Source organism: Mustela erminea, chromosome 14, assembly GCF_009829155.1.
Source record: "Mustela erminea isolate mMusErm1 chromosome 14, mMusErm1.Pri, whole genome shotgun sequence".
Classification (NCBI taxonomy): Eukaryota; Metazoa; Chordata; class Mammalia; order Carnivora; family Mustelidae; genus Mustela; species Mustela erminea.
In genome coordinates, this window is record NC_045627.1 from 22196358 (window position 1) to 22209747 (window position 13390).

The window sequence follows — 13390 nt, forward strand, 5'->3', positions numbered from 1 at the left end:
TTAGATGAGACCCACCCATATTATAGAGAATAATCTGTTTTACTCAAAGTCTACTAATTTAAATGTTCATCCCATGTGGAAAATGCCTTGGAAGCAACATCCAGACATATTTCACCAAATATCTGGGTTGCATGGCTGAGCCAAGTTAGCACATAAAAGTAACCATCACAGGCTCTATCCCTTCTAGACAAAGAGTGAACATGTGGTTCAAGTTAGGTCAAGCAGATGCTGTCTCTCCTACTCAGATGACTATGTATCTGAGTAAGGGATCACAGTAGTACATCCTGTCCCCTAGTCACACCAAGACCACATGATCCTGCCCCTCTACACACAACACACAGTTGTGTCTTGTGCTTTCCAATATCTATTAAGAACCATTTAGGGGTGCCTGTGTGGTTTGGTGGGTTGGGGCCTCTGCCTTTGGCTCAGGTCATGGTCTCAGGGTCCTGGGATCGAACCCCGTATCAGGCTTTCTGTTCAGCGGGGAGCCTGCTTCCTCCTCTCTCTCTCTCTGCCTGCATCTCTGCCTACTTGTGATCTCTGTCTGTCAAATAAATAAATAAAATCTTAAAAAAAAAAAAAGAACCATTTAAACAACCCATCAGGTAATTTGGGGAGGCCCCAGTGAAACCCACTAACTTCACTTTTCTATAGGTCAGAGTCATTTGGTTTGTCTGAAAAACAAAACAAAACAAAAACCAAACAACAACAACAATCCACAAACTCAAACTGCCTCCAACAGGCTACAGATATTTGCAAAGGCATGCATCAAATTACTAATGGAGATCCTGGAAATCAGTCTTTGAGGACTGATGGGTTCCAATGTTTAATTTGTAGAATTAAAAAAAAAAATTTCCTCATAACTTACAATTAGCAACCAATCCTTTTTGAATTGAAATAAACAATGAAAAAATGTCCAAATTACCAAGTGGAACTATAGCAGAATTTTAAATATTATACAGAGTAGAAGTTCAGGTTTACTGGCAATATAAGTTCCAGGGGCATCTCTGCTGAACAGAAGGTTTTCATGGGACAATGTGAGAAACTTTACTGAAATCCATTGTTTTTGTGTTCATAGAAAAGGAAAGAGCAGGATACTTGCTTTTCTGGCACACATTTACAATTTGATCCATTGATATATTTTTGGCTCGCAGAATTACCTTGTGCCATTTTGCATCAGCTGTTGCCTCTTCCCAAAGCAATAATATATAGCATAATTAATTCAGCACAAGCAGTGACTGTGCCAAATCCATTTATTTAAAAAATGGACCTACTGTTCTTCTCAATAAAAGTACTGGATTTTTTTTTAAAGGACCATACTGAATTAATTACAAATACCACAGTCAGAACATACACAACTCAGTTTCTAAAGCTGGAATTTCACTTAAAAACACCTAGGCATTTAACAACTAGTGTGAATTAGCTACTTCTTCCCACAAACCTCTGAGTGAAGACCCAGCCAGGTGAAGGAACTCCAGGGCAATGATAATAATATCAACAGCTCTGGTGCCTGCGTAGCTCAGTTGTTAAGCATCTGCCTTCAACTCAGGTCATGATCCAGAGTTCTGGGATCGAGCCCTTCTTCGGGCTCCCTGCTCAGTGAAGAGTCTGCTTTTCTCTCTATTCTTCCCCCACAACTTGTGATCTCTCTCAAATAAATAAATAAATAAAATCTTTAAAAAATTATCAATAGCTACTAAGTCCCCACAGTTGGCTAGAACAACTTAAGGATGATGCATGAATCTTCTTTCCTAGAACTCAAAAAATCCCATAAATTAGATTTTCTTAACTCCATTTTAGAGAGGACAAATTCAAACTACAGTTGAGTGATATTAAGGAAAGTCTGCAAGATCGCACAGGGTTCAGGTTGCATTCCAAGTTCTCACAAACCTGTCTTACATTGTGATAGCGACCACCTCTGTCAACTGCCCATCAGAGTTCCAGACATGCTCATTAAGTTATAGACATCATGTCCAAGTTGCATAATACTCTTTTTTCTTTATATATTTTCATAAGAAAACACATCTTCCATGTTAATTTAAAATAATATTGGAACAGACCCTTGAACAAGAAAACTTCTTTTTTTTTTTAAATTCTATTTTATTGAGGACAGTGACTTTTTTCCCTTTAACTAATAGTAATAAACTCAGTCCCTCTTGTTCTTCATTCTTTAATTGTTCCAAATACTGGAAAATATCTTCACGTGTTTTATAAATGGAAATAACACTCAAACTTATTCAATGTAAATTTTGACCAATGAGGAAAAGAACATATGATTCTTCACCTCACTTATTATTTCACATCCCACCTTCAGAATTATCACAATATGACATCTTCATCTACACAACCTTTGCTAAATTCTAGCTTTTGTTTGTGTGTTTGGCTTTTAGCTTGTGCTTCCCCATGTGAACCTGAAGCTCGTTGGATCATTTGCAGCTGGTAGCATATATGTAAGACTGCTGGCCAGGGTATGGTAGACGGTGCAGACGTTCACTCTACGTGTATTATTTCTCACTGTCCCCTCAACCAAAGAGCTCCAGAGAACACATTTTGAAGTAACTGCCCTAAAGACAAGAGAAGATATCACTTAATATTTGGGATATTGCTGCAAAGAGACGAAGTGTTACAAACAATGTGCTGGGACAATTACAAGCCAAACTCTCTCTGGCAACAGGGAAATAGGCTTACTTTACTTACAGTACCTATTAGACTCTGCCTGGACAGATAATGATCAAATATGGCAGTCCTTGCCTCTCTATTCACATTTGAAAACAACGTAAGTGTAAGAAAAACTTATATATGCCATGGCTAATATTTGGATAATATTTCCTAAGATAATTAAACACACACAAGTTATATATCATCTACATATATAAAACACACATGCATATTTGTGATAAAAACACTGTTATTGCAAATAAGAAGAAAGAAGCCATTATTCGTATTTAAATTCGGTATCTCAGTGACAGTATGTATTTCTCAAAGTTTTCATTGATGGATTAGTCCAATCGGACATTTACTGAACACTCACTATGAGAAGCAGGTGCTTGGTGCATTGAGGTGTAACGACAAATAGGAAATTACAGAACGCACCATCATGTAGGAGGGAAACACAAACAACTCTAGGACACGAGGAGTTTCAGCACTTCAACAGGTGTACACGGGACCTGGAGAAGCTTAACCTGGAAGCCCATCACATTGGATTTTCTGAGATGAACCTTGAGTAACAAATTAGTGTATGGAACAAAGTGGAGAGTTCTCAGAGAAGCTCAGGTGCAGACTCAAAGCTCTGCATTATTACGTAGGTTGCACTAGGCAAGTTACAAGAGATGAGACTGGAACATGGTCTGATATAAAATGACTGTGAGTGACATGCTAAATGCTTTGGGAGCTCATTTGGTATATGATGGGATGTGAACGAGCAGATCAGAATTATATTTCAAAAACAAAGATGATGTTCTGGGGTCTAGAGCTGAGAGTATGTCTTTTTTTAATATTTTATTTATTCATTCAGAGAGAGAATGAGCATGTGAGTCGGAGAGAAGCAGGAGGAGAGAGAGAGAGAGAGAGAGAGAGAGAGAGAGAATCTCAAGCAGACTCCATACTGAGCACAAAGCCCTAATCAGGGCTTGATCCCAGGACCCGGAGATCATGACTTAAGTCAAAACCAAGAATCAGCTGCTTAACTGACTGAGCCACCCAGATGCCTGGGGACTGTGTCTTTAAATGCATATTTTGGCAGTGGAACTGGGTATCACACATATGTGAGTAACATCTCACAGACAGTGCAGAAGGGATCTGTGGAAACTGACCGAGTTTGGGGTAGGGGTCAGTGAAGTCAAGGTCTGAATTCACATTGACCTCTAGGGTAACAGGAGGTGGACAAGAGACAAATGAACACATTAGAAAGAATAATGAGGCATCTGCAGAAAACACATGCAAAAACATCTAAAAAAGTGAGAAATGCAAGGTTGGAGGTCAGGAAAGATTCCAAGTGAGAAAACACTTCCACAACACACAGATCATTCTTATTTGAGGAAAACGAGAACCCCTTAGTATTGATGGTTTGATGGATCTTAGTGAAAATTATAGTGTAAAGAAATTTTAAAAGAACAGAAGTCTGGAAAATCATCAATATTTAAGAATAAGCAAAAAATTGATTAGACAAATATGTAAGTAAAAATTCAAGCAGAGATATTTAACTAGGGGAAAAAACAAAAACAAAAACAAAAAACAAGCCATGAAAGATGTAGAAGGAGAAACCCAGGGCCATGGAGGGGAGGAGAAGAACCAGTAGTTTCATAAAAGAGGACAGGAAGACATTCCTGGATTGCTCAATGAGCATGAGTTAAGAGGAAATGATCAAAGTTGTACAACTCTGCAGATCAGTGCCACTTCCATAATAACTGGGAAAGCTTCCCTGGAAGGGGAGGGAACCATACATACAACAGGGGAGCTGTCTTTGACAGTTATATGAAAACCACAGTTCTTTGAGACAATTATATACAGGTGCATGTGGGGAGACAGTCCTGGGATCCAACTCAACAGGGGTGGGAAGAGCTCATTGGAGCGTGGATCCCAGCACCTAGATGACCTTTCTGGAAAGCACTAAGTAAAGGGAGGTATAGCTAGGTAACAGATATTGACAGATAATATGTCAATATTATCATATTAATACTACAGAGTTTCTCTCCAGAGACAAATCACTCAGCAAAATACCAACCAACCAAACAAACAAGATTGACTGTTCAATCATGAAAGAAAAAAAAAAAAATGTGATCATTTTTTTGGGGTCTTTAAGCTTCAAGAGAAAATGGAGAAAATAGAACTATGGGTTCTGAACTCTCCAGTTCAGCATTTTCCATAACATCAGGAAACTTCAACCAGAGAGGCATAATAATAAGTTCACAGTCAGAAAGTGAGAATAAATTTACGCAATATTGGAAAGAATCTTATCCTACTTACGTCCTCAATTAGCACAGAGTTAAACATATATCAGGGGCCAGGACGTACTTATCAAATTAATAAATGAATAATAATTAGCACAGAACTACAAATTGCTTTAGTTCCCCAGAGATATCAGATCTATGTATTTACATATTCAATATAATATTAATCTTAATGCTTGTGAAGACATGAATTTTTGCTGAAGACCATTTTCTGTTGTAGAAAAACATCCAAAACATTTACTAAGTAAGTTTCTCTATAAACACACAATTATTTGTATTTCAATAAATAGTCAATTTTTATTTTTATTATATTCTGGTTCATGAGTTAAACAATGTACCAGATTTCCTTTTAAAGTTTTTCTGAGCTGATAAATTCTGCATGCATTGTGGTGGAACTAAGAATGGTTTTTCAAGTCAAGAATACCACTGAGGTAATTGGTGGAAAATTTCACATCAACACAGAAGGTGAGCAGGTGTCAAAGCTTTCAAAATTTGAAGAATTAGTTCAGAAAAGGATCAGCAAGTATGTAATTATAGTCATCATGTCTTGTTTAGCTGACAGAAATGGTTAGTTCTTTCGCTCTGAATAGCAAGATTTTATTTATTGAAATTTCTAGAAATATTAGCAAAAATATGTAAAGGAATCTTTTAAGAAAGGATATATTTTTTTTTAAATGTAAAGGACAGACATAAACACAGCAATTTGAATGTGAAACTCAAAAACTGGTTGTAGTTCTGAACCCTCGTGAATCAGGGGGCTCCAAAGCGACATATGCAGAAAAGAGCCAGGAAACTTGATGCCCACACCATGGGAGATTTCATTTTCCAACAATTGCCACAGTAAGAGTTCCATCCCCAGATGTTCTTACAATGTGACTTCTACATTCTTCCCATCAGGAGATGGTACCTACTGTTAGTCTTTGAATCTGGCTGAGGTTTAACTACAACAAAAGGGACACTGTAGACTGCAAGGCTAATTCCTGCAAATTCTGCCTCATTCCCTTGGGAAGCTCGTTCTTGAACTCAGTGCCTCGGTGTGAGAAGCCCCAACAGCCCAAGGGAGACCCGTGGGGAGGGAGAATGAAGCTCCAGCTCATACTCCTGGATAGGTTCCCGCCAACAGTCAGAATGCTAAGTGAACGATTCTAATACTGGTACCCAGGCCACAGGTAATGATCCTCAGCTGATGCTCTGTAGGGCTGAGATGAGACGGTCCCTCAAGCCTGCCCAAACTGCAAATTTCATGAGCAAATTTTAAAAACTACCATTGCGGGGCACCTGGGTGGTTCAGTCAGTTAAGTGGCTGCCTTTGGCTCAGGTCACGATCCCAGGGTCCTAGAATCAAGTCCTGCATCGGGTTCCCTGCTCATCAGAGAGCCTACTTCTCCCTCTCCCTCTGCCTGCTTCTCTGCCTACTTGTGATCTCTCTATATATAACTCTCTGTCAAGTAAATAAATAAAAATCTTAAAAAAAAAAAAAACTGTCATTGGAAGCCACTGAGTTTCAGTGATTGTCTTATGCAGTGGTTAATAATAAGAACAGGTGCCGAGTTTTGCAAGTAAATATATTTAGCTTTTTCTATGTGACAATAAAAATACACCCCTTATCGAATAAATATTGGCCATCATTATTTAAATACATAAAATTAAAATTCTCCACCTCACAGAATGTTAAAGAAAGGGTCAACCTGGTAAAAGGGATGATGGAGCATACAGTCTGATCATTCTGGATTTTATAGCATAGCATTTAATCCAAGAGACATGATTTTAAAAGAAGAGTTTTTTATTTTTTAGTTGGAGCACTGGGAGTGGTGCATAAACAATGAATTTTGGAACACTGAAAAAAAGTAAAATTAAATAAATTTTTAAAAAGTCTGCAAAACAAAAAAAGTTACATAAACTCTGTATCTCAGAGATGTCGTCCCACAAGTGACCTTAAGAGCGACCCACCAGAATTGCAGTTAATATCCCTGTAGAGTTTAGGCCAGTTCATGACACACGGAACCAAGGATATAACCATTAGTCACTAGTATCATTTATTTTTATTCCCCCAAATATGGAGCATGGACTCATCTCTATGGTACACTGCATGGGAATGAGAGAGATGCTCAGTCGGCCATCTGGAAGAGAAGAACGGATGCTCGGGGGTATTTTATAAAGTTAATACCTTCTGCTTGTCAGGCAGTGACCTGTGCCTCTTCCCTCAGGCTATCAAGTACTGTTTGAGTTATCACACTGAACCACCGACTCCAGTCACTGTGTCATCATGTCCCTCTTCTTAGGGACCTCACGGGTATGACAGTTACATAAATTAACTCAAAATGAATACTTAAAATAAGTTTTGCTCATAATTTCAATTATGCTTTCCAAAGAAAAAAATTAATGTTCACTATCATTAATAGTCTTCTTACAGGTATATTCCACAAAATCCTATGCTGACATATAACTTTAGGTAATCCACAATTATTTGTCTACACCCATTAGCTTTTTTTGTCTTCAAAATCACTCCATGGAGCTGAAAATTCGATTATATTTTTCTTCATTAAATGTACATCATAACATTTATTCTTTTTTTTTCCCTCCAGCTTTTTTTCTTCACATGAGCCAACTAGATCAGTTGTTATTTATGCTGGAAGACAGACCAGTGAATCTTGGCCATTTAAGATTTATGAAATCTCAAAAGTAAGGCTCAAGCATGCAACACTGGATAAGAAGAATCCTTAGCAGTACATATGATGCTATGTCAGTTACAATTAGGAGAAGGATTTTTTTTATATATACTTGAAACTTCTCATATACAGAGAAGATACCCCAAACCACAGTTCTTACCTGTTTGAGGGAAAAAAAAAATCAAAAACCTTCCAACAAATTCTGATACCATAAGCCACATTAATCATCCAGAAAATTGAAGGCTTTCTAGGGGCACCACAAATACATTCACCCCCTATGAATTCGGCTTCTCTAAAAAGAGAATAATAATAATTATTATTATTATTACTTTACTTTTAAGGGAGAAATTGATATTTTAGTATATTTGCCTCATAATTTTTATTCTTAGGTATAAATATTTATTACCCAGCCAGGTCTGAGGTGTGAATTCCAGGCTGACAGCAGCTTAGAGCTCTATTAGAATTTTAAAAAAGAGGCCAAAACAAAAACAAGGCAGAGGCAAAACCAAGTGTACAAGATACATATTCATGCCTTACTTTTCTGCTTCTTTAAAGTACATCTTTAAGGGACAGATATCTGCATTTGGGATCCATTAGCTTCTACCTCCAAACAGCCAAATGCAACCTCCACTAAAATCGTAGGATGCTAAGAGGTTGACCAAGTACCCTGTTGGCCCATATGTCTTCTGACTTAGGACTGTGTGTTTATTTGGTGAATTTAAGGCAACTGAACTAGTTTATGATGTATAGGTGGAGAAACAAAATCATCAGTGTCCAATGAATGGTTGCTTCACGACACACTTTGGACTTTGTAAAGAATGCAGTAATGCATGGTGACCAAACTTTGCCTTCTTTGAAAATGGTTCTAGACATAAATACCTTTCAATACTAATATAGCAACGTTCACTCTTCTCATCTAATATGTCTTCGAGCTCCGAGAACAGAATGTCACTGAGGTTAAAGAGGCATAAGTGAAGGTAAAAGAATGCAAGCACATTTACCGGAGTTCTCAATTCAGGGATCACGGCTTGGTAAGTGAGCGGGCGGCAATCACGTGTGTTTGGCACCAGAACACAAGGAAGAAACATGGGACCCAAGTCATCTCCATCCAGAATGTCCACTGTGAGGGTGGTGGTGGTGGTTCGCCGCTCATTCAGATTTTGTGCACGGTCCTGCGAGGGGAAAAAAAGAAAGGAAACACAAAACACAATGAGATGGACCCAACATTCCCTTCAGTTTGAGTAGACTGTAGACAGGTTTCTTTCCAATTACAGGCCTTGACCTCTCTTAGGGGATTTACTTTAGAAAACTTGTAACTGTCCATACTTTCTCTGCCTTTTCCAATGGCAATATATCTGCAACTCAAACATCTGCCAGTTTTATAGTCCAGCACTCCTTCACAAGGACCTGGGAGCTGTCTTTTTGAAACAAAATCACAAAAGAAGATAGAGCCCACCTCCCCTCTCTGTGGGAGGACAGGAGCCTAAGGTCCATAGGAGGCTCGCTCCAAGTTGTGGACTATCTCCCATCCTTGAAGTAAAACACAATTCCACATTTCCTTTGAGAAGGCCAATTAGCAAATACAGTTGGCTTTTGATTCGTCTACCCGCCCCCATCTCTGTCTTTGATTTTTTATGATGTTTCAAGCAAGGCAAACAGATTTTAGGGGCATCTGGGTGGCTCAGTTGGTTAGGTGTCTGCCTTTGGCTCAGGTCATGATCCCAGGGTCCTGGGATGGAGTCCCATCAGACTTCCTGCTCAGTGGGGAGCCTGCTTCTCCCTCTGCCTCTGCAGCTCCCCAGCTCATGCTTTCTCTTTCTCCCTCTCTCTCGCTCACTTTCTCTCAAATACATACATACATATATATTTTTTTCTTTTTAAAGAGAGAAACTAGATAAATTTGGGTTATATCCAAAAACAAACAAATAACAACAAACAAACAAAAAACCCCAAATCCTCAAAAAAGCAAAATGAAAGGAGAAAAAAGGGAAGAGAAGAAAACCTGCCAGGTCTGCTGAACTTTTGACAGAGAAATGCTTAATGGCTCACACAAGCCTTTCTGTTACCAAGTATTTTGAGACCAGTGCTGCTGGTCTTCAGAGAGTGCACTGTTGCCACTGAAATAACCTAGTTTTCTGAGCTTCTGGATGATAATTGTTTTATTTTGCTTCTTCATTCTTTGGGACTATAAAGCTATAGTTTCTAAGAAGAGTGTCCTTGTAGAATTATGGCAATTACCTGTTCGACTTCCTCTCTTTTCCATGAGACATTGTATTGCCAAGACAATAGGGATTTGGGTTTTTTTTTTCCCCTTGTTTGGTTTTCTCCAGTTTTACTGAGATATAATTGGCATATAGCATGGCATGAGTTTACGCTGTACAATGTAATTATAATGACATTCATCTACGTGAAAGGATTTTACAATAAGTTTAGATAACATTCATCATCTCTTACAGACACAGGGGAAAAAAAAGGAAAAAAAAATTATTGTGATGAGAACTCCCAACTGGGGTCTCAACAATGCTCTATTCATTCTTTCAGACTTGAGTTCAGACTGCATTCTGTGTCCCTCTTATAGAAACTGTAAGGTATTCCTTACTTTGCTTGGCCAGGTGTACTTTTTGCTTTGAGGATATATTGTTACTATGATCCCCACCTCTGAGACGTCCTTGGTTTCTGAGGTCCATTCTCCATGTCAGGATCCCATCCAGGACTCCGCCTATATGTAGCCATCACATCTTCCCAGGTTCTGAAATTTCTCCAACTTCCCTTGTTTTTGATTATCTTGACTATGTGGGGTACTAATCAGGTGTGTTTTTAGAGTGTTCTTCAGTGGGGAATTTGATGTTTTTCTCAAGATCAGATGGGGGTGATGCATTTTGGGGATGAAGACTGTAGAAGTCCTGAGTCATGTCATCACATTATAGCAAGAGTATATATTATTAACATGACTCAACCTTGATCACCTGGTTGAGGTTTTGTTCATCAGATTTTCCCATTGCCAATTTACTCTCTCTTTTTTTACCTTTTCATTTCTCAGGGGAAAAAAACCACTATGTGCAGCCCATGTTCAAGAGTGGAAGTGATTTCATTATATTACATTTCATTTATACTGCTTATATTTATCTAAGAGAGTTCGCCAGGAGGATACATGGAAGAAACACAAGACCTTAGTTATCTCTGTCCAGAACATCTACTGTGATAATGGTGGTGGTGGTTTGTCATTCATTATGATGTAATCTAGAGTGTCTTTACTTTCTTAGCATTTAGTTATTTTGAAAACTTATTCTACTTTTTCTGTCTCCTTAAAATTGTATGCTGTACAACTCTAAAAAGTAGTTATATTTATATACATGCTCATAGCAGCATATATTCACCATAGCAGTATATATTCACCATGGTCAAAGGCTGGCAGCAGTCAAAATATCCATCAATGAATGAATGGGTAGAATTTTATCTCATATTGTCACCAGCCAGACTCCAAGACCTGACCTTGAGTGCCCACCTGCTTGTACTTGCCAACCTTTGTGCCACATTTTCCCTTGAGCTCTTCCTTCCAGCTTATCACCTAACTTGGACAAATGGAAACCAGAAACCACCCTTCCCTCAAGCACCTGTCCTGACAAGACCTCCAGCTGGCCCAGACCACCTTGACCAGTTTGAGCTTAATCCTTGATTCATGCCTGTGCAGATGGACCACAGCATGACTTTCAGAATGACTGATGACCACATTTACCTCATTATAATATTAAAATCTCCATCCAAGGAAGAACAAGAGCCTCATTTCCACAATATACAATGTATCTATAGGCTGGTTTCCTTTCAGAGGCATGTGTGACCTCATGCTTACCTCTACATATGATGACAAGTCTCCCCTATCATCCCCTATTCACCAAACCCTAAATGAAAGGAATGTATCCACCTTTGCTTGGGGAGTCATTGTTTTGGAAGTCATTCGCCTGTGATCTCCTTATTTGCTGCAAATAAAGTTTTCTCTGTGCGAACACTCAGGTGGTACAGTTTCTGACTCACCAAGGAGCCAAATCACAAGGCTTCAGTTACAATTTTGAGAAAAGATACTGCTTACAAAGTGTTGATCTATAAAATATGAATTTTTACTTGGAAACAAAATAGTAGAGAAACTACTGTCAGGGAAGAAAAACAATTTTATCTCCACCCTTCTGATTTTTTGTTAACATGTGTTATAAAACATGAGGAGAAATATGGAAGTAGGTCTCCTGCCCATTGAGCATGTGTAAGCCGATGGAAGTCTTTAGTACTTCTCCCAGTTTAGAACCAAATTTGATCTAAAAAACTCATCTAAAACATAGCCCCTGGCAATTCAGATAAAAAACAAAATGAAAAGAACCTTTTGCTCTTTCTAGTAAAATGTTACTGCTCAAGACTGTTCTAGATAAAAGAAATAACATTCTAAATTGGGAGTAGTATAAATAAAACAAAATTATTTGCATGAATGTTTTATGTGATCTCCTGATGTCTCTATTTCTACTCATTGCTACATGAGAGCCCAGAACAATTTAAAGACTATCCCTCCAAGAAAAAAAAAATATTCCTTCCTCCATTTCTCCATTTTCACATCTCATTTCTCTTATTTCCTTTATGAAATGAAGATTTTTTCATTTTTAAATGTTTAAAAATAAAATAATATTTCATTGATTTAGAAGCTATGGCTATAATTGGCAAGCAAGAATATATCTCTTAAAAGTTACTCAAGTTTTTTTAACTTGTATTTTCTCAATGTGCATTATACTTTCACATGCCATTTACACATTTTCTAACATTAAACATTAATTTACGTGGAACTTTTAATCAGATGCCTTAAAAACAAGTCACTATTTAATGATTGTGAGTTCAGCTCTGCAAGAAATTGCAGATGATACAAAGAAAAATCCAGCGTCAAAATAGGGATGCAGGAATTTAAAAGCATACATATATCTTGAACATAGAATCAAGAAAGCCATAAGAAATAGTCAGGAAAGTATGAGATGTGAACTAGCTGGAACATTCTGTCAACATTTCACAGGAAAGCCACACTGCCTTGGTCCTAGAATCTTCAGCATCTTTATTCGAAGCCTTCAATCCTCTGGCCCCAGATGATGGCAACACAATGTAAAGCTCTTCGGAGTCATACTGTAAAGTATCCTGGGATAGCAGAGACACCTGCTGTCTTTGAATGAATTATTTACTAAATAAGTAAAATGTTTCACTCATACATTGCAAGGAAGAACTAATTTCTTTTTAAACATAGAGAACCTCAAAGATATTTACTTTTAGAAGTAGCTCAGAGATAACTAATTCATTGTCACAATCCATACTTTTTACCAAGCAATTTTTTCTATAAAATTGCAAATATTTAAACTATAACAATGTTAAGACAATAAAACATATCTGTCAGATGATAAGTGAGGCTTCAATCCCTTTATCCCAATCAAAAGGCTTTCTTGCTGTAAGGTAGTTTAATTGCCCACTACTTTTTGATCAAATGGGTTGAATGCTAATTTCTTTATTCAGTCAGTACCTGGTTTCTATTTGAGAAGCATATTAAGTTAAATATTGGTTTTTAGGAGCGGGGCCAGGAATGATGTGAACTCTACCAAATGCTATGAAATTACATGAATTTTGGTTTTAAAGTGAGTAGGGAACAGGCATACTGATCTACAGATTTCTTGTTGAGCAACAGGAACCTCAGAATAGAGACTTCCAACATATATGTACTCTGTACTCAAGTGGTTTGTAGCTTTAAAAAAAAAT

At 37.8% G+C, this 13390-nt stretch overlaps 1 protein-coding gene across 1 annotated transcript in view; it reads right to left on the reverse strand.

Moving 5' to 3' along the window:
- PCDH15 (protocadherin related 15) overlaps positions 1-13390 on the reverse strand; it is a 1723534-nt gene that overhangs the window by 470648 nt on the left and 1239496 nt on the right. Inside the window, exon 11 of the mRNA XM_032313059.1 lies at positions 8620-8790. Coding sequence (XP_032168950.1) covers positions 8620-8790 — 171 coding nt within the window. The remainder of the gene's footprint in view (positions 1-8619; positions 8791-13390) is intronic.